The 22622-nt window shown below is 42.1% G+C and overlaps 2 protein-coding genes and 1 long non-coding RNA gene across 11 annotated transcripts in view; 1 reads left to right on the top strand and 2 right to left on the bottom strand.

The window, feature by feature from the left end:
* FAM53C (family with sequence similarity 53 member C) overlaps positions 1-1129 on the bottom strand; it is a 53805-nt gene extending 52676 nt beyond the window's left edge. The window contains exon 1 of one of the 5 annotated variants that reach the window (XM_075856729.1): positions 957-1129. The gene's annotated coding sequence lies outside the window, so the exon portion shown is untranslated. Of the gene's footprint in view, positions 1-349; positions 696-956 lie in introns of those variants that run through there. The other 4 variants (XM_075856728.1, XM_075856727.1, XM_075856732.1 and 1 more) reach the window with 4 other exon arrangements.
* LOC142749122 (uncharacterized) lies at positions 144-13373 on the top strand. Its single transcript, XR_012882373.1, has 3 exons — positions 144-778; positions 12088-12218; positions 13216-13373. It is a non-coding gene; the product is annotated as an uncharacterized LOC142749122 (long non-coding RNA).
* The window catches only part of LOC142749121 (oocyte-specific histone RNA stem-loop-binding protein 2-like), a 36219-nt gene continuing 23593 nt past the window's right edge, over positions 9997-22622 (bottom strand). For 4 of the 5 annotated variants that reach the window (XM_075856736.1, XM_075856734.1, XM_075856737.1 and 1 more), the window contains 6 exons: positions 19483-19569; positions 14718-14831; positions 13602-13730; positions 12422-12559; positions 12117-12207; positions 9997-10342 (listed from right to left, as the gene is read on the bottom strand). In XM_075856736.1, coding sequence (XP_075712851.1) covers positions 10229-10342; positions 12117-12207; positions 12422-12559; positions 13602-13730; positions 14718-14831; positions 19483-19569 — 673 coding nt within the window. In that variant the 3' untranslated portion in view covers positions 9997-10228. The remainder of the gene's footprint in view (positions 10343-12116; positions 12208-12421; positions 12560-13601; positions 13731-14717; positions 14832-19482; positions 19570-22622) is intronic. The other variant, XM_075856735.1, reaches the window with a different exon arrangement.

Here is a 22622-nt window from a genome sequence, read left to right on the forward strand (position 1 = left end):
GACATCTCCTTACGTGCTACTATTAAGATCATATAATATGGAAAGCGCAGGGAAAATGGCATCTCTTTATTGGAACAGTAAATAATGCAGACACGTTGACCTTATGCGAGTGGTTTGGATTAACATGCTCTGGGCCCTAAACCAAACCACGTCTAGAATGGCTGAATGAAACATCGCTCGTGTTATTTCAATGGGCTTTGCAAATATAACTAGCACTAACACTGATCGCATGCAACCTAGAGGGTCTCATCTCTCCGGACTGCAGACGCCGGATCTACGGATTGATGTGCTAGTATCATGACATGGGGATGCAGGATTTGAAGGAGGATGGGGGTAGAGCATCTCTCACCACCTCCAAACCAATGCGGTGCTGGCCTGTCTGCCCAGTGACATCTTCTGCCTGTGCATGAATAGGATGCGGTGCTGAGGGCAGCAATGACAGGCCCCCCAGTGACTGCAGATCTTGCTCTGGAGCATGAAGAGTTAAAAGCTTGTTTATCTCCCTCCACAGGAGATGGCCTGGCCGGCGCCTTCCCCGGGCCGCATCCTACATAGCTCGCATCGACGAGGCCTCACGCATCAGACCGCCTCCCCTTCACCTTGTCTCCGCCGCCCCCACCTGCTCTGCCGTTACCTGCCCCAAACAACGACCCTCCCAACGACCCAGAGCAGCTCTGAGCCACCAGCGGCCCTGCAGCGCCCTTAAATACCGTCTGGACCGAACCACTTTTATAGGGAGAACGGCCGGGTAGTGGAACAACAAAGCAACGTACAAAAGGTACGGAAACCTGAGAACCATGCCCCGGGCGTACTCAGTTTGATGGCTGCTCAACCCCGCTCTGCTTTACGGAGCGCAAAGGTGATCTTGCGGTATGTGAGACAAGCCGTAGTCGTAGCAGTGTCCCCCACTGACGAATCGACTGCCCTGGTCCCTAGTGCGGAACAAACCATCTTACACCATAGACGGGTCAGGCGGCTATGCTTCGGTCAGCTTGCGCCCTTAGCTCGGACCACGATCGGGAAGCGGGTGATGTCACCGAAGCACAGCGCAATAGCCCCGGTATCGTTAGCGTGTATCTTGGGCTGTGCGACATGCTGGGATTGGCCGGTCTCATCACAGGCCACAAACACACACCCATCATTCGTACGTGTTCCGTATGGAAGCAGGACGTACTGGGAAGTGTAGTTTTCTGAGGACAGGCTGCTGTGTTTGTCCCTGCATTTGAGTAACTTGTGAGTGTGCAGTGCATCTTAGTGATGAGGAAGGCCTGACCCTCCACTAGCCATACTGGGGCTAGTGTAGTCATGGAATTAGGACCACGCTGCTATGGATGGCGGGAGGTAAATGCGGGGAGGGAATAGGTTACTTCACCTTAATCAATAAGAAATTTGTATTGGACCAAAAGTGATGATGCAAGTAAATTGTTACAAGATGTAATCGAAAAATACAGTCGTGTCCCTACCAATGTATTGTAAATACTACACTCACCACACATTTAGGGGACATCAGGTCTGAAGTGTTTTAAAACAAAGGACCACCTCAAGTTCTATAGCCTATGCACCGTATTTCTATGGTAGAAAATAATTTCATGATCAAAAGAGACACCAGACATGTTTAGAATAAATTTCCTACAAATACCCGACCCATTGTCATGTAACAAAAACATAGAAATACTATAAACAAAATAAAAGAAAATCACACTCCCAATTTCCATTCCAAAGCCTTCAATACTTACCCGCCGTTTTGCGGTTCTATTTTTGCCACCGATGGTTTCAGACAGCCGTAACAACCAGTTCTCTAACAGCTCCTGCACACGACCGAGATCGGGCCGTGAAAAACGGTCCGTGTGTCAACCGCTTCTCCCAGCCCGACCGCGGTACAGGTTTGACGGGACTCCTGCCATCATAGAAATTGACGATGCTAGGAGTCCCTTCCTCCCCATGGAACTGCTGTTCCGTACTGTATCATTTTGTTCCAAACAGGAGCTCCCTGGGGCGGCAGAAACTCAGAGCATCATAAATGTCTGATGCCAGGAGTCCTCTTCACCTGTACCATGGTCAGGCAATCCAGCCAACACACGGACCGTTTTTCACAGCCCAAACTCGGTCGTGTGCAAGAGCGGTTAGGGCTTGTCCACATGTAACGGATTTACACAGCAACGAGCAGACAATCCACACCATTTCATGCCGTTTCTACGGTGGAAAATAGTGTTTATTTGTCCCAAGGGTTCGGATATAATTTTCACTTCCTTTTAGAGATTCTGCAGGATATCAGGAAATTAGTCCAATTTCCACAGCAATAATTGACAGGCTGCGGAGGTAAATTTCTGGACTACATTTTTCCACAGCGTGTGGATGACATTTATTAATTCACACCCACTTTGCTTCTACGGTATTCTGCAGCATATTTTCAGTCTAATTCCGTTACGTGTAGACAAGCCCTCGTTATACAATAGCGTTCACGCCAAAAAGTCTCTTTAGTAGAACTTACCACGCAAGAACAAATCTTCATGTACGCAGGGTGGCACTGTTCCCATATTAGCCATGTTGGATAAGAATTCTCATGTTTCAAAACCTTACCGTTATGTTCACTCACCGCTTTTTTTTTTTTTGGTGGTATTTAAGCATCGTACCAGAAGACCCTACAGTAGACCCATCCTCTGCCAATAATGAGCCCCAAATGTCCAGCAGAAAACAATCACTTGGCTTGAGGGTCTATATCTTATAGTTTATTCTTATTAACAAAGCTTTCAATGCTGTTAAGGGCTTGCACACACTAACCGCACTGGCTGCGACAGACTCCATGTGGATGGTGGTTTTCTCCCCTAGAAGAAATGCGGCTAGGCCAAAACGCCACTATTTTTATGTCCTCTGAAGAAAATAAAAAAAAACAACTCTGTATAACAGAGGAATACAGAGGTACAGTAGGGGACTGCTGTACATCTTAGGAAGCCCCATTACTCCTCCATACCAAAAAAAAAAGCCATAATACAGCCGTGTGCATGAACCCTAAAAGTGTATGTGCTATATAGATGGAGAGTGAGCTGAAAGGACCACTTACACTGGCAAATTGATACAATTCATTAATTTCCAAACCGATTGTAACATAAATTGGTCAGTGTCAATGAAGAAAATTTACTATAAATATATCTATCTAATCCAGGGGTCTCAAACTCAGCCGGGTAAGTGGGCCGCATATAGAAAAAATGGGAAGTTGACGGGCCGCATTACTTTCAAATTTGATACAATACAAAATTATTGTTAATCAATTAGTTATTTGAATTACTAGAACACTATATTACTATAATAATACTACTACATTACTATAATAATAGCGCTAGGTTTAAAATTTGAGATATTTCTCCACGTGCTTATTTCAACAATCCAGCTTTCCAGTTTAAGTGTCGCCAAATGCAGTCCGGCGGCTCAGTTAGCACACATGTCAAGATTGGACAGTGCCCTCTGTAGAGGCCGCCACAGTGCCCTCTGTAGAGGCCGCCACAGAGATGTCAGGGGCATGCCCAGAGCTGGAGTCCCAGGCAGAGCGCTAGTAGGCTCTTCCTGGGACTCCAGCTGTGCTCCTGACATCACTGGGACTCCTGCTCTGGGGAAGCCCCTGACATCACTGTCGATGTATGGACAGCGATGTCAGAGGCTTCCCCAGAGTCCCGGAGCAGAGCCGATAATAGCGCTCTGCCCGGGACTCCGCTATGGGGAAGACCCTGACACACTGTGGAATTCCCTGACATCGCTGCCCATATGTGGACAGTGTGTCAGGGTCTTCCCCATAGCGGATTCCCGGGCAGAGCGCTATTATCGGCTCTGCTCTGGGACTCTGTGGAATTCCCTGACATCGCTGCCCATATGTGGACAGAGTCCCAGAGCAGAGCCTGTACTAGCGCTTTGCCCGGGACTCCGGCTCTGGGGGAGCCCCAGACATCGCTTTTCATATGTGGACAGCGATGTCAGGGAATTCCACAGAGTCCCGGAGCAGAGCCGACACCAGCGCTCTGCTCGGGACTCCGGCTCTGGGGAAACCCCAGACAGACATCGCTGTTCATATGTGGACAGCGATGTCAGGGAATTCCAGAGTCTCAGAGCAGAGCCGATACTAGCAGCTCTGTGTCCCGTGGGCCGCAGATGACAGCCCCAGGGGCCGCATGCGGCCCGCGTGCTTGAGACCCCCGATCTAATCTCTAGGTGTACAGAGAGCTGAAAGAATCTGCAATGGACTGTAGACATGCTGCAATTTTTAGACTAGTTCCAGTTTGAACTTTGAGTTAAAGAGGCTCTGTCACCAGATGATCAAATCCCTATCTCCTATTGCATGTGATCGGTGCTGCACTGTAGATAACAGTAACGTTTTGTTTGTTTTTTTTTAAAACGATCATTTTTGGCCAAGTTATGAGCCATTTTATATTTATGCAAATTTTATATTTACGATCGTCCGACGCGATGAAGTTCCTGTGGGAGGAAGTGACGTCACAGCATGATCTCACGAGATCACGCTGTGTATCTGTGCGCTGCCAGAAGCTGGGTGGTAACGATGAGAAGTGAATGATGCCGATTTGTCAGCATCATACACTTTTATTCACAATGCCAAGCTAGTAAAACACGCCAATGTTACAAACACAATACACGCCCAGTTGGAAATAAGAGAAAACACACCAGTTGTCCATTAGAAAGACTCATTTGCATAAATATAAAATTGCTCATAACTTGGCCAAAAATGATAGTTTTAAAAAAACAAAAAAAAAAACACGTTACTGTTATCTACATTGCAGCGCCAATCACATGCAATAGGAGATAGGGATTTGAGAATCTGGTGACAGCGCCTCTAAGTAAAAATACATCAGTTTCAGATTTTTGGAAGAAAAAAAAACCTGCAAGACCTATACATGTGAATACAGCTTGAAGACGGTACAGACTACCCGGCAAAAAAATGCCAGCACTGACTACTTGTCTAACCATGAACACTTTTTTTTTTTTCCAGACATGTTAATTAAATTGCCTTTGTCCGTACATTGGCTGTCGAAGCTAGACTAGGGTTGTCACGATACCAGCATTTGTACTTCAACACTTCATACAGTATTGCAATTCAATACCAAAACAATACTTTAAAAAAAACAAACAAGTCCTTCCGTTTTCTGATGTGAGGCACATGGTATTAGCAATTTTGAACCTCAATGTGCCTCACATTAATATTAATAAACCTCATCATGTACCTCAGTCATAATGGGCAACATTGGGTTAATGTATGAGATATGATGGGGTTATTTACGATTGACACACATTGAGGTACTAAATTCATAACACCATGTGCCTCAATAAATTGACCCCATTCTTTTCCTCACATGGCAAAATTGGCGTTTGGCCCCTAATGACTGTGCCAATTTTGGCTTCCAGGACAGAATTTTTTTTTTAACATTTCTTCCTTTGCATCCCAACACTCAACTTTTTTGCTAAACGTAGCTGTACGAGACTTTTGTGGGACCAGTTTTACTTTATGTAGGTGCATTTACACTAGTTTAATTTATAGAAATTATTTTTGCCAAAAAAAAATATGATCAAGTGCTCTAAATGTGTTGTGCTGTTTGTTACAGTCGTAACAATACCAAAATGTGCATTTTTTAGGTTTTGGGACTTAGAGGCTCTGTCACCAGATTTTGCAACCCCTATCTGCTATTGCAGCAGATAGGCGCTGCAATGTAGATTACAGTAACGTTTTTATTTTTAAAAAACGAGCATTTTTGGCCAAGTTATGACCATTTTTGTAGTTATGCAAATGAGGCTTGCAAAAGTCCAAGTGGGTGTGTTTAAAAGTAAAAGTCCAAGTGGGTGTGTATTATGTGCGTACATCGGGGCGTTTTTAATACTTTCACTAGCTGGGCGCTCTGAAGAGAAGTAACATCCTCCTCTCTTCAGAACGCCCAGCTTCTGACAGTGCAGATCTGTGACGTCACTCACAGGTCCTGCATCGTGACGGCCACATCGGCACCAGAGGCTACAGTTGATTCTGCAGCAGCATCAGCGTTTGCAGGTAAGATCGACTAAGGCGAGATTCACACGACCGGGTCGTTCCCGAGCCCGAGTGGCGGCTGGTAAAATCGGCCATTCTGCCCGGCCGGTTTGCATAAAGTTATGCATCCGTGCCGGGCCGGGCAGATCCGGACAGTGACATCAGCGGCAGCTCCTGAAGGGGAATCCCCATGTGTTCGGGGATTCCGCTTCAGGAGTTTCCCCTGATGTCACTGCCCAGATATGGACAGAGACATCAAGCGCTCTGTCCAGGAGCGGAATCCCCGAAAACACGGGGATTCCGCTCCTTTAAGGAGCTAAAGTGCGGCTAGCACATAGCAGAGCGGGGAGATACCTCCCTGCTCTGCTATAGTGGCGTCGCTGCAGTAGTAGCAGCCGCAGCAGCAGCAGCTGCTGCTAGCGGCGCCATCGAAGGTGTCGCCGAGCCAGGGTGCTTTTAACAAGCAGGGGAAGGGAGCCAGCGCAGCGCTCCCTCCACCTGCTGTACACCCCGGCCCTGCAACACAGTGTACAGCGATGCCATTCGTCAGAATGGCATCAACTCCTCCTCCTCACATGCACTCTGCGCTGTGAGGAGGAGGAGATAGAGCGCAAGCTCCGGAAAACCCGGCCATCACTCGGAACACATTCCGGTGATGGCCGTGTAATACCCGGCCCCATAGACTTCTATGGGAGCCGGGCGGCCGGGTGCCCGGGCAAAGATAGAGCATGTCCTATTTTTTGACGGCCGGATTTCCCGGCCGTCAAAAAATCGGTCGTGTGAATAGCCCCATTAGGGGTCTATCATTCCTAATGCAGCCGGGTGCCGGCCGATTTATGAACGGCCGGCACCCGGCCGGGAAACCTTGCCGTGTGAATGAGGCCTTACCTGCAAACGCTGATGCTGCTGCAGAATCAACTGTAGCCTCTGGTGCCGATGTGGCCGTCACGATGCAGGACCTGTGAGTGACGTCACAGATCTGCACTGTCAGAAGCTGGGCGTTCTGAAGAGAAGAGGATGTTACTTCTCTTCAGAGCGCCCAGCTAGTGAAAGTATTAAAAACGCCCCGATGTACGCACCTAATACACACCCACTTGGACTTACTTTTAAACACACCCACTTGGACTTTTGCAAGCCTCATTTGCATAACTACAAAAATGGTCATAACTTGGCCAAAAATGCTCGTTTTTTAAAAATAAAAACGTTACTGTAATCTACATTGCAGCGCCTATCTGCTGCAATAGCAGATAGGGGCTGCAAAATCTGGTGACAGAGCCTCTTTAAATTTATAATCTGGTGACAGAGCCTCTTTAAATGCCCTATTTCCTACATAATCTGATCGGCGATGTAATGTAGATAACAGCAGTGGTGTTTATTTTGAAAAACGATCATTGTTGAGCAATTTTAGATTTATGCTAATGCCTTTCTTAGACAACTTGGCGTGTTTTTACTTTTTACCAACTGGGCGTTGTACAGAGGAGTGTATGAGGCTGACCAATCAGAATCATACACTTCATTGTTCCAGCCCAGCTTCTTTCACTGCACAATCACACTGGAACAATGGGCTGGAACAATGAGAACCGTATGACGCTGATTGGTCAGCGTCAGACACTTCTCTGTACAACGCCCAGTTGGTCATTAAGAAACTAATTAGCATAAATCTAGAATTGCTCATAACTTGCTAAAAAAATGATGGTTATTCAAAATAAACACTGCTGTTCTCTACATTACAGCGCCGATCAGATTATCTAGGAGATAGGGCACTTATAATCTGGTGACAGAGTCTCTTTGAATTACTGTAAAAAAAAAACAAAAAAAAAAACATTCAAAGGGCTAACAGTAAGGGTATGTTCACACGCAGTGATTTCAGACGTAATTCAGGCGTTTTACGGCTCGAATTACGCCTGAAAAAACGCCCCTAATATGCCTACAAACATCTGCCCATTGCTTTCAATGGGAATTACGATGTTCTGTTCCCACAAGCCTTTAATTTACGCGTCGCTGTCAAAATACGGCGTGTAAAATGACGGCTCGTCAAAAGAAGTGCAGGACACTTCTTGGGACGTTGAGGCGTTTTTCCTTAACTCCATTGAAAAACAGCTCCAAAGACGGCCGTAAAAAAATGCAGCGAAATACGCGAGTAGTTAAAAAAAAAAAAAAAAAAAAAGTCTGAAAATCAGGAGCCGTTTTCGCCTGAAAACAGCTCCGTATTTTCAGACGTTTTTGGTTACTGCTTGTGAACATACCCTTACGGTGGAGGCAATTTTCCCTTTGACCAACGCAATCAGCTTTGATTGCGGCATTTAAGACAATGACAGATCAGAGCTTTTTCTGATCTCCACCGTTAGGCCCTGTTCACACTGAGTTTGTTGTAGGCAGAAAATTACGCCTCAAAATTCAGTTTGGAGTTTTGAGGCAGATTTTGATTTGCCTGCACAGCGTTTGCCACAGCGTTTTTTGGATCGCACCCATTGAGCGCCGCTGGCAAAAACACCGCAAAATAAGCTCTCTGACTCCATTTGATGTCAATGGGAGGTCAGAGACGTAAACGTCCAAAGATAGGGCATGTCGCTTTTTTTCCCGTGAGCCGAGATAAATGAATGGGAGGCATTTTGACACGCTCTTTGGCATGATTTCCGACGCAGTTTCCACATCAAAAAACATGTCATAAAACTCAGTGTGAACTGAGCCCAAGGCCTTATTCACACGAACGTGCGAGTTTCGCGCGCGCAAAAAAAGTTGCGTTTTTTTGCGCATTGCAGTTGCGTGTCATCAGTGTTTGCTGCGTGATTTTCACACATATGCCACGCACTTTTGATGTTTAGAAAAAGAAATGAAGGAAGTGCTCTTATTTTTCCCTTCATTTCTTGATCTACTGTTGCGCAAATCACGCGCAACACACAGAAGTGCTTTCGTGGGCTGCACATGATTTTCACGCACCCATTGACTTCAATGGGTGCTTGATGCGCGAAAAACGCCCAAGTATAGGACATGTCGTGAGTTTTACACGTTTGTGGATACATTCAGGGTATGAGCTGGGAGCTTTCCCGGTGCATATGTCAGGACCTATTCACATGGCATTCAAGATGTCTAAGTTACGGCGACCAAATGCACTAGTTGGACTGCTTAACAGACTCTTGTTTACTTCTAGAAGGTACGTAGAAACCAAGTAAGTTTGATATTTCTAGCTTTGACAGACTTAAATTTGATGGAAATAATGGACAGTCAAACAACTTGCAATTTAGAATTTCATTTATATATGGTATATAAGTCATTTGTTCATCTTAGTGATTTTTTACAACCAATCTATATTTTCCCTGGTGTAAGAAAGCACACATCTACAAAACGACAGCTTTTATTTTCAGGCGTACATCTGCTCCAAAGCCGAGCGGCAATGTCCTTAGAAAAGCTTTAAAGTGCCACAGAATAGCCAAATTCACCATACAATAAGCTGACTGCATGTACAGATCCACAGATGTAATAGTGCGCACCATTAACATTTTACCCATAAAATAAAAATCCATAAAACATTGCAAGTGGATATGGATCATTGCGTGATTCATATTTAAAACAAAAGCAGAAACACACATGTTCTGCAATAATTTCACCAGGTTAGTGTATACACCTGTAATATACAACAGTTGTACAGTCATACTTCAAAATAATTGACACCATTTCCAGGAGGAGAATATTTACATAAGTCATTCACAAACATGGTGGTACAACAAGTGCTAGAATGCCAACATTCCAAAGACGTTGACAAGATTTAGTAAGACCGATTAATGGAAAAAGTGATACAAAATACAGTAGAACAATCCATATATAAATCAGAATAAATTAGGCTCTGTTCACATCTGCGTTGGGGTCACGTTCGGACGTTCCGTCGGAGCTTTCTGTCAGAACGGGACCCTGAGCAGAGACAAACTGACACCAGAGTTTGTGTCTGCTCAGGGTCCCGTACTGACGGAAAGCTCCGACGGAACGTCCGAACGTGACCCCAACGCAGATGTGAACAGCGCCTTAGGCTGAAAAGTGCATCAAAAGTATTATGCTTTGTATTAAACACCCATACCTGGATACTGTATGACCAGTGTGAACAATGTGGTAAAAACAAAGGATTTTATTCACTAGTTTGTGTGCAAACCAATCAAGCTGTACTTAATGCAGCGCTAGGAAGAAACGGGTGATCATTTGTTTCTTCAGCAATAGCTATTGCCCTATCCAATATGGATATTGCTCTGTATGGCCATAGTACTGTAACCAGTTGTAGTAACTCTGAAATGTTTCTTCAGGAAGGCCACTCATATTATGCACATCTGAAATCTGGAGGAAATAGAATAATATTACACCAAAGTCTCAAACAGAACACAAAATAAAATAAACCTAAATATTAATATTGATAAACAATAGTGTAAGGCAATGTTGTGTCCTATAACAAACAAACAAGTGGACCTAAATATTTTATTACCAAACAGTATATAAAGATGTAATTGAACAAAAACAGAAGACAGACTGGTAGGTATGCACATGACAGTAATATGGCTCTCTGCGAAACTAGAGTTGAACACAGCTGTAATAAGATACCTATTGGCATTTTTATATGTAGGCATACAAAAAAGGATTCCATATGAAGCGGAGAAAATAAATAAGTCCTGGTATGCCTATGACTCCGTAGTGTAGGGCTGAAGGGACTGTGCGGCATGTGTAAAAGGCTGCAGTCATGTGCACAAGTGGTTACCTTTGTTTTCTCGGTTAAATATAGGCCTAGATCAGAAGAGATTCGAGAATGAAAGTTAGAGCCCAGAGTATCAAAATTGGTGCAAAGGAAAGTGAAGCAGTTGCCAACTAATCAGCTGCTTTCCATAGGGACTCTGAAAAATGGGAGGTGGGATCTGAATGATTGGCCAACACAAACTACAATGCATGTGGTTGAAAGGTTATGGATAAAGGGTTATTTCAAACGCAGACATTTATGGCATATGCACAGCATACGCCATAAATTTGATAGACGGCACGCTTCTGATTCCAGATGGGGACTAAGTGGAGAAGTGGCCACACATGCGTGTAGCTCTCTCCATTATGTTCCATGGGAGTTACCACTCTTCATGCAAAAACATAATGGGTTCCAGACATATAATGTTAAAGGCTATATAAACCTTTTATTTTTTATTTTTTTTTAAATATACTTTTTTTATAAATAGGTCAGTGTTTAATTCGTTTTTATTAAAAATGCTTTACTTAGAATACAGGATAGAAGGCAGCTGTATTTCAAATTTGAGAGTTGCAAAAACACTTTATATAAAAATTTTAAGGAGAATGTTGATTTTGGGCCTTAAAGGCTATGTACGAAGTCCTGCCTAAATAAACGTTTAAAATGTCTTTATTAATTAGTATTTAAAATAGGGCACTCATGCCAATTTTACTGTGAATAGGCGTTTGGCAAAACAGAGACACAGTTCCCTGATCAGGTGTAAAAATAAGATGATGATTGGTACACCTTAGTGTCGATACAACACCCGACAGGAGTAGTGATACACACCACTAGTCCGTTTGCCGCAACGATACAAAGTAGCTCAGTCCAATATGAATGTTCCACAGGCACCGATGCTAGGTGCACCAATTGAAACATGAACAGAGAACTTAGCAAAAATAAATGTGGTCTGTTTGCCACAAGTTAGCAATTTTGAGCAATCTCCCAACGCGTTTCTGCAACCCTCTGAACCAGAGGGGAACGTCCTCAGGGGTATTTGTAAATTGTGTATATTAGTTTGAGCAGCTACCATACAGCACATATTATGCTGCTGAATTCGTGTATTCTCAAGAGCGCAATGAGACACTAATGCCTGGTCTCATTGCGCTCCTGAGAATACACGAATTCAGCAGCATAATATGCTGTACCAATCATCTTATTTTAAATTGGCATGAGTGCCCTATTTTAAATACTAATTAATAAAGACATTTTAAACGTTTATTTAGGCAGGACTTCATATTTTTCAATATTAAACCTATACTAATTATCCTGTTATCATTGGAATTTACTTAAAGGCTATGTACACTTCTTTTTTTAGGTTCACAAAGTTGAATATACCAAACCAACCTCTAGGTCAAATAGATCAGCTTCTAAATCTTGAAGGGACTCCGTATCATCAAACCAAGTTTGAAATAAACTGTGTTCATAATTCTCTTCCCTGCAGGAAAGGTATGCACATTAACGAAGTCAAACACGTTACTAGAAAGTACAGCTATATATCGGTCCACAATACGACTTTGTAACTTAAGTTATGGTCTGACTGATAAATGCGAAGGTTGATGTATGGGTGCACCTACGTTTTGTACCCTTGGCAGTATTTCCAGTGTGGATCAATACTCATACACTGAGAACTCATAGCACTTCATACTCACTGAAACGAGACCTCCGCAGGAGGATCCCATGCATGTAGAGCACGCCTCCAGAGTTTAATCTGCATATCCCAAGACCGCCGACTGTACTTCTTATATTTGTTGGGGCTGCGAGGGTGAATTCCAGAAATCCTTTCAGACCTGAGAAATCAGTGACTGCTTTTTGTAAGTGTTTATGGATATTCTAATATTTAAAAATCACTTGAAAAGGTAGGCTTAATTTATTAAAAATGTATTAGTCAAAACAGGAATATTTAATTTTGCCTGGACTGTTTATGCATCCTTTTTATTCTTGCCGTGTGTTATGGAGAAGACCTATTACAGTAGCTGTAAGTTCTATACTTGGTGCAGGGCACTTTGGGCAGGCCAGAGTGCCTTGGGGTGGTGCATAGATCATATATTATTACAAAATGGTGAGCTACTAGAAACGATGTAATGGTAATTCTACATGTATGGACACACATTTTCCCCTGGTATTATCAATCATTGATTTTAGACTGCTGGAGAGGCTGCATTTTGCAAGGGGGTTGTCCAGTTGGGTTAGCTCAAGACTTCAGAATATCTTTATAAGGGTTGGCGCTGCATTTTGCTCTGTTCTATCGCTCCCAATACCATGTATATCCATAGAATTAAATTCTCAGCCCGCTGCTACTGCAGTTATAGCAATAGTCATGTCAAACCAGCCTGCACTGTTAAAAAAAAAAAGAAAAAAAAAAAAAGAAGGGGAGCAGGTCCAGGTTGTTATACAATTGAAAAGAACCACTAACCCTTAGTTTTTCCCATAATGTTTCTCTAAGAAAATGAGGATGTCAGCATATGATCTGCTCATCTGAGGACGGCATAGAGTGCTGCTAAAAAGAACCGCGGATCAGGGGACATCTAAGGGGAGAACAAGAGAAGGTCTCCTGAATGGAGACACCAGAGAAAACCAACATGCCTAAACAGCGTGGTTAAAAAAGGCCCATTTATTGAATAAAATAAAAAAAAGGAAAAAAGCTTTAAGTTTGGCGTGCTGCTACTATTTTTTTTTTTTTATACTGGCTTGACCCACAATATTTTTCACAAAGAATGCAGTGTACCTTAATAGTTCAAGTTATAAAGCACAAAGATGAGAATTTAAACGAAACTACGATTTTAAGCTTGGAAGCAATTGCTTCTTGGGTAAATGTCTAGAGAGGCTTACTTGGGAACTTCTTGACGATAACGCCGATAACCAATGGTGTTTTTGCCATAATCTATTTGCTTCTGTCGCCTTTGAAGGACAGCTTCATCAGTCTCAAGCTTACTGGAATGTTGTGTTGTGGAGGGACTGCTGCCCAGAACATGTTTACAAAAACAGACAAGTCCATATTAGTGTGACACACCCATCTCTATAGCATGTGATACTTGCCTAAAATATTAAACTTTGAAAAACTGTTTTTGAATCTTAAAGGGGTTGTCCAGTCATATTGATGGCCTATCCTGAGGATAGGCCATCAATTTCTTATATTTGATTGGTGTGGGTCCAACTCTTGGCACCCCTGCCAATCAGCTGTTTTGAAGGGGCTGCGGTGCTGGTATGCGCGCTGCTTCGTCTTTACTCCTTATCTGCTCATACTATGAATCGCTGACACTTCTAACGGCGGTACACAGCATTACAGCCTTCTCCCATTCACTTGACTGGGAGAGGGCTGTAATATTGTAAACTGCTGCTGCAAGTGTCGGCGATTGATAGAACAAGCAGGTAAGGAATAAAAAGGAAGAGGCGCTTGCACATGCGCTGCGGCCCCTTCAAAACAGTTGATTGACTACGGCACCTCAGTCTGACCGCCATCCATCAGATATGGATGGCCTATCCAGAGAATAGGCCATGAGTTCCGTATGACTAGACAACCACTATGGGGACGTTCAGACTGTCAGTGATTTTCACGCAGCATGTCCGCTGTGTAAAACTCACGACATGTCCTATACTTGCCCGTGTTTCGCGCAGCACGCACCCATTGAAGTAAATCGGTGCGTGCAAATCGCGCACAACACACGGAAGCACTTCCGGGTGACGGGCGTGTTTCGCGCTACAGTTGTTAAAGAAGTGAAGGGAAACAAAAGCCCCTCCTTTACGGTTTCGTAACAAAAACAGTGTCAATGATGCCGGCTGCGTGAAAATCATGCAGCATGCACCATATATAGATGCCACACAACTTTTGCGCACGCAAAACGCAGCGTTTTTGCGTGCGCAAAACGCACATGCTCGTGTGAATCCGGCCTTAGGCAAATGTTAAGAGGAATGAGGGGGGGGGGGGTTAGGTTACAGTAAACACACCTTAATCTATGCTTTTTCAACTCCAACAAATCCAGTTCTGTATTGACACCAACACTAACCCTCGTTTGTCCACAGTTCTTCTCAGGGGAAAGTGTGCAATCAGAGGAAGTCAGCCTGCAAAATTCATTTCGTTTTGTTTTTTTAGGAATAAAATCTTTTTTTTAAAAAGTGTTGATCACACCATAATATACATAGTACACATTTTGGGGTACATAATTTATAAGTCCCAGGAGTGGACTTGAAGCTGTGATTGCACATATAGAGTTTCGAAATATTTTGCATTTCAAATAATCATTGCACGTTAGTGTTTCACTAACCTATGGCAGACCTGGGGGCCTCAGGTTGTGGGGTTGCCAATTTACTGAGAGGGAGCTATTTACCACAGCATTTAAGTGGTTAAACGTCTGGCAGAGAAACAGCAGGAGTCAGACTAAGGCCCCATGCACACGAACGTGTTTTTGCGTCCGCAATTCCCCCGCAAATCCACGGGAGAATTGCGGACCCATTCATTTCTATGGGCCCATACACACTATCCGTGTTTTCACGGGTCTCCGCATGTCCGCAAATCCGTGCCGCAAAAACTCAGGACATGTCTTATTACAGCCCGCAAATTAGATGCGGACATGCCCATAGAAGTCAATGTGCCCTTGGAAAATGCGGGTACACCTCCGTGTGTCAACCGCAGTTTGCAGATTTGCGGAAGTTTTGCTAGGCGACGACCGGGAATGAGTTCTGTCATCATCCTGTTTTACCTAGGCTTTTTTTTTTTATCCGCATTTTGCGGATTACATACGGATGAACTGCGGATTACATACGGATGAACTGCGGAGGACATTTCACGGAACACTGTCCTGGAATTTGCGGACCAGAAAAACACTACGGTCGTGTGCATGAGGCCTAAGGCCTTATTCACACGAATATGTAATACGTCCGTGTGACGGCCGTTAAAACGGCCATCACACGGCCCTATTCAACGGAGACATTCAGACATGGCGTTTTTCACGCAGGGTGTTTCCGTTGCGTGAAACTCACTGCATGTCCTATTCTTGTGCATCACGCACCCATTGAAGTCAATGGGTGCGTGAAAATCATGGACACATCTGTGTTCTGTCCGTGATTCACACGCAAGTTCATAAGAAAATAAGTGAAAAAATTAAAAATTTGTTCATAAACATCAACTGATGCCACACGGCACACACACTGATGCCACACAGAACTGCAACGCATGACAAACGTGTCCGTTATTTGCAGACGCAAAACGGACATGTTCGTGTGAATTAGGCTTTAATCATCACGATCACTAGGACATAGTACCACACCATACTGCGGTAAGGACACCACAATTAGGACATAATTGTACGCCCTTTTGCGACAAGAGGTTAAAGCGTCCCTCTGGTTTAAACTAAAAATTTAACGTTTGCTGGCAAAAGTAGCGATCGGGGCATCAGATCTTCAAGTCTCCTAATGGGACAAGTAAAAAAACTTAATAAAAATGTTGTACAAAAAAACCCCATAAGTTTCAAGTAAAAAAAAGACAAAAAAAACAAAGTGCTTTCTTTCCCTTTCTTTTATTATTGGAAAAAACGTTAAAAGCCGAAACGATACAGAATTAGTATCGCCGCGTCCGTAACGACCCAAACTATAAAACTATGTAATTTATCCCGCACAGTAAATGCCGTAAAAAAAAGAAAACAATGCCAGAATCCTTGTTTTAGGTCACATCTCCTCCCAAAAAAAAAACAAAGGTGGAAAAAGTGATCAAAAATGTCACATTTACTTGAAAATAGTACCAATAAAAAAAAAAAGACAACCCATACCGCAAAAAATAATCCCTGACACCGGTTTGTCCACGCAAAAATAAAAATAAAAAGTTACAGGTCTTAGAATATGGCGACACACAAAACAATTTAAAAAATAAAATAAAAAAGTGGTTTTATTGTGCAAAACAAAAAAAAAAAAAAAAAAAAAACTTTAGAAGATTTGGTATCGCCGTAATCGTATTGACCTGCAGAATAAAGTTAACATTTAATTTATGGCGCATGGTGAATGCTGAACAAAAAAAAAAATTTATGTGTCCCAAAATGATACCAAAAAAAAAAAAAAAAAAATACAGCTCGTCTCGCAAAATACAAGCCCGCACACAGCTCCATCAACCGAAAAATAAAAAAAGTTATGGCACTTGTAATGCAGCGATGAAAAAACATCCCGATGTACAGGCTGGAGGGGAACATTCCTTCCGTTTCAGGGCCCTAGTATTTAGGAACTAGGAAGGGAAATAGCACATCAGCTGGAAGCGAGGGCCCCCGTGCAACGCTTTCCCAGCAAAATTTCCCAAACTACAAAGGAGAAGAAGTCCCGAAAAAGTGCAGAGGGGGAATAAGAATGAAAACTGTTTATCAGTGCGACCCCCACCCTGTGCATAACAGATTGCTTCACAGCTTACCACACATCTATGGATAGTTTTATTTTTTACCCCATTATTATACCCTCCTATTATGCCCTGACGTACTCCGCACAGATTACATATGTCCCCAAATTATAAACTGAAATACTAGTAATACTCAAACAAAACTACTACCAAGCAAAATCCACGCTCCAAATGGCGGTCCTTTCCTTCTTAGCCCTACAGTGTGCCCAAACAGCCGTTTACATCCACAAGTAAGGCATTACCATTCCCGGGAGAACCCGCTTAATTTATGGGGTAAGATTCTCCAGTGACAAGCTGGGACCACCATATTGATCGGTGAAATGGCAGATCAGTGGAAAAAGGGAAGTTTTAACTTTGGATCATCCACTGCGTATTAAGTTATTAAAAACACCTGTGGGGTCTAAATTCTCACTACACCCCTTGATAAATGTTTTTAGGGGTGTAGTTTCTAAAATGGTGTAACTTTTTTTGGTACATCAGGGGTTTTGTGAATGCTATATGGCGCCTGCAAACCATTCCAGCAAAATCTATGCTCCAAGAGTCAAATACCACTCCTTTTCTTCTGTACCACCTCACACATGTAAACAGCAGCTTATAGCCACACATGGGGCGTTACCATACTCGGGAGAAACTGCTTTACAAATGTTGGGGTGCTTTTTCTTCTTTAATCCTTGTGAAGATGAAAAATGTTGCTCTAAAACTGTCTTATTTGGAGAGAAAAAAAATTTAATTCTCATTTTCACGGCTTAACTCTAATTCAGCAAAAAACCTCTGGGTTCAAAATTCTCACTATTCCCCTAGAGGATTCCTCAAGGGGTGTAGTGTCCTAAATGGAGTCATTTCTGGGGTGTTTCCAATAAACTAGTACTACAGGGGCTCAGGAAATGTGACATGGCACCCAGAAACCATTCCAAAATCCAAATTGTGCTCCTTCCCTTCTGAGCCCTACCATGTGTCCAAACGGCAGTTTATGACCACATATGGGGTATTGCTGTACTCCGGAGATATTGCTTCACAAATGTTGGGGTGCTTTTTCCCCTTTAGTCCTCGTGGAAATACACATGTGGGGTATTTCCTAAAACTGCAAAATCTGGGCAATAAATATGCAGTTGCATTTCTCTAATACATATTAAAAATGAATTTCTGCAAAAAAAAAATTTTTAATTTGTAACTTTCACCTCTACTTTGCTTTAATTCCTGTGAAACGTCTAAAGGGTTAAGAAACTCTCTAAATGCTGTTTTGAATACTTTGAAAGGAGAAGTTTGTTAAATGGGTGACTTATTGGGGGTTTCTAATATATAAGGCCCTCAAAGCCACTTCACAACTGAACTGGTCCCTGAAAAAAATAGCCCTTTGAAATTTTCTTGAAAATGTGAGAAATTGCTGCTAAAGTTCTAAGCCTGACGCCCTAGAAAAAAAAGGAAGTTCAAAAAACGATGCCAATCTAAAGTAGACATATGGGGGATGTTAATTAGCAACAATTTTGTGTGGTATAACTGCCTGTCTTACAAGCAGATACATTTAAATTGAGAAAAATGCTAATTTTTTGAATTTTTCGCTAAATTATGAAGTTTTTCACAATTAAATACTGAATGTATCGAGCAAGTTTTGCCAGTAACAAAGTCCGATGTGTCACGAGAAAACAATCTCAGAATCGCTTGGATAGGTAAAAGCATTCCGACGTTATTACCACATAAAGTGAAACATGTCAGATTTGAAAAATGAGGCTGTGTCAGGAAGGTCAAAAGTGGCCAAAGCGGGAAGGGTTTAAAGGCAATGTAAATGTTTGAAAGTTCGTTTTTTTATTTTTATAAAAGTGTATTAATAAACTTTGTAAATACAGGTTATTAAATAATATTTTTAACTTTAAGATACAGCTGCTCTTGATTTTCTATACAGGGCTGCTGTATCTAGCACTATTCACTGAATCCATCAGTCCCATGTGTTCAGTGACTGCAGGTCCTGCCTGTGTTTGACACACATGATCCACCTGTAAACTATCACATCTAAGTTATGAACTTAGATGTGATCGATAACCGCTCAATCCTGCGTGTCAGACACAGGACCCGCTGACACCGAACCAGTCAGTGCCGCGGACCTGACTAGAGGATTTAGTGAATGTTACAGCTTCTCTGTATAGAGAATTAAAGAGTAAAAAAGTAATTTTTAATAAGAATGTATTCAAAATTTTACACTAATACACATTTTAAAAAAAAAAAAAAAAAAAAGAAGACAAAAACCCTTCAAACATTTAATTAGCCCGTTAAAAAAAAACCACATGATAGTAAGTCTGAAGAGCCTAATCTATAGATCTAGGGCCAAGTGCACACATGTACCTTGTGGTATTTGATAGATCTGAATGTTGATAGCTATCTTCTGATAAAAATCCTGGAGCACTGAGGAATCGGGATCTTGATGGTACCCTTGAGAAGAAATTTCAGAAGCATTAAACAGTAAAATTATATATGCAAATATTTTCAAACTGAAAATCCATAGCGAATTACAGTATCAGCCATGCGTATCAGATTTGAACAAATCTCGTCTATATGCTGCAGAATTTTTCCTAACGGAAACAAAATTTTAAAATCAAGCAGCATGTTAAATTTTTGTTGCGGATTTGTACTGTGGATTTCACCCCTTTCAATGTAGAGGGTTTTGCGGTAACATGATGAAAAATACACTGCGGCAAATCAGCACTGTTATGGATTGCCCTTCAGATTCATGTTCGGATTTGTTGCGGAATCATCTGCATTAGATCCGAACTTATAACGGGAAAGCACATTTTAACAGCTACTACCTATATACAGGATAGGCGATAAATGTTTAAGGGGGTTATACAGATGTTAAAAAACTGATCACCTATCCTTAGGGAATAGGGCATAAATTCTTTATCTGTCTGACCACTGGGACCCCCGAGCTGTTATTACGGATTAAACAATCAAGGGGCCGCAGCACCTTCAGGCTGGGTTCACACGTTGCAGAAGCGTGCCGTGTAGTGAAAAAATACTTGCTTTTGCCACAGGTATTTAGATGAGTTTCCTCTGTAAAGACCACGTTGCCAATAACTGTGTAGCAAAATTGCAACAATTTATCGTAAAACACGTACAGTTTTTGGCCACAGGGCATGCTACCGCAACACGTAAACCCAGCCTCATTGTGATGATCCACGGTTCACCTGACAATTCACACCTGTGTAACACAAGTAAAGGCTCTGTTCACATTGGAAGCATTGTTAGGTTTGTTTCCCCCCGATTGGCAGTACGACGGAGCCTTCTGCACTATTCTGCCCAGAAAAAAGGAGAAACTTAACGGACCCATTATGTTAATGGTTCATGTCACGGATCCTGTAAGAATGGAACACACGTGTGAACAAAGCCTAGCACATGTCCTGATCTGGAAAAAAAATGGGTCATGAGATAATTGCAACTAGTTACTACAATGTAGAAATCATTTTTTTTTTTTTAATAGTAAATACATGAAGTTTCCTAAAACTTTTCCCTCTAATATTTATCTGGGCTGAAGTTATCTGGCTCCGCTCACACAGAAAAAGGCTGCCGATGAACCAATGAACTTCCCTGCAGAGCTAGGGGAGTGCAGACTTGACAGTATTTCGTGCACTACCCACCCAGGTATTAGAGAGCATGTATACTTGACTAGCTCAGGACATTGCCTGCAGGACAACTTAGGGGGTTATGGATGGCTTGATAGTTTCATGTTCTCCATGGGCCAATCTGACACTTGCTTCACACAGAAAAAAAAAAAAAATATTTATATTTTTTTTTTTAAAAATTTCCATCCCTTTCCATCCTACAGCTGGCCATAGACATGAAATCTAAACCATAGGACAGACACGTGACCGATCAGTAGTCAAACTAACTTTATCCAAATGGAATTCCGAACATTTACAACCAGCAACAAACTAAAAAAAGCTAAAGCCAGTAAGAAAACACAAAATCTCACCAATTCTTTATAATTTACAATACCACTAAACTTCAGGTTATTGTCAACAGGACAGAAATAAAAATTCAACACAACAGATCAAAATTGCAACATATTAGGGAAGATGCATCACAATTGATGTAAAGGAAAAGCTGTGCAGTTACCCATAGCAACAACCGAGGAGCAATGAAGCACGGGGGATAACACACCCCAATGAATGATATTCAAAGTATAATAATCACGTATTGTAAAAGAATATATAAGTCTTTATTAATAAATTACAATACATGGTATCACATAAAATACAATAAACATACAAACAAACATATGGAGAGCAGCAGCACGGTAGACTGATAAGTATACCAAAGGGTTTAAGCAAACCTGACCCAGCTCAGAGTCCACCATCCAAGGTCAAATCCCAGAATAGAAGGTAAGTAGTAGATATGTGTTGTGAGAATAAATTTAACGAAAGATGCTATGGAGACTGCATAATATGTAAAAAGGCAATAATATGCTATATGGCTCTAGAAATATATAACCAAAATAGTAAGGAGAACCAAGCAAGGAAATGGCAGTAGCAACAACATCAATAGATATCCTAAAATAAAGGAAACTCACATACCTAGGGACATGATGGGAGAAAACTGAGATGGAACACAGGAGCAAAAAACGCCTCGACGCGCGTTTCGCCACGGACTGGCTTCGTCAGGAGGCTGACGATATTAAAACAAGGGGGACTATATAAAGGGTAGCTGACACTAATAATGATACACACCTGTGGATGCTGCGCAGATCGACGCTCACACCGCATGTTGCGAGACACCTCATCACCAAGAGCGCCAGAGTGTTCGCATGGTGATGACGCATTACGTCATTGGACGCAAGGCGCACATCACCAAGGTAATGCGAACAAACAAGGTTGGCACCATAGAATGAGGTACTCACAGCGCATGCGTGGAGTAGCGTACATACACACAAGCACTAGGTGAAATTAAAAGGCAAAGAGAATATATGTCGAGCAGCTCAAATTGGTAAAGAGCTCAAATGGGGACGATTTGATCAAACTATAGTACAGATGACAAATATCGATATTCAAATTTATACAAAATATATTAAAAAGTAGTAATAACCATAAGTGATCTATATGCAACTCGAATTAGACATAATAGCAAAAAACTCAAGAATAGCATTTGTTATATACATGAAGAATATGAATATATAAACAATAGATTCATTCCTTGTCCATTTACAGTGTCAACATTTATTGAATACTAATGTCTACGATTTCCTCATAAACGATACCTATATACACTCTATCAAATAGGAAGATAGTGGTGAAAAAAAAGTTACCCATAGCAGCCAATCAAATAGCTGCTTTCATCTAACACAGGGCCCCTGAAGATGATATCTCCGTTATTGGTAGCTGGTTATTTGTGGTGTGCACAAGCGAGAATGACCAGTTACAGCAGGTTTACACACTAGATTTGTTGTGGAATATTTTGCAACTTAAAATCTGTGCCATACATCTGAATGGGGT

This window comes from Rhinoderma darwinii, chromosome 3 (genome assembly GCF_050947455.1).
Source record: "Rhinoderma darwinii isolate aRhiDar2 chromosome 3, aRhiDar2.hap1, whole genome shotgun sequence".
Classification (NCBI taxonomy): Eukaryota; Metazoa; Chordata; class Amphibia; order Anura; family Rhinodermatidae; genus Rhinoderma; species Rhinoderma darwinii.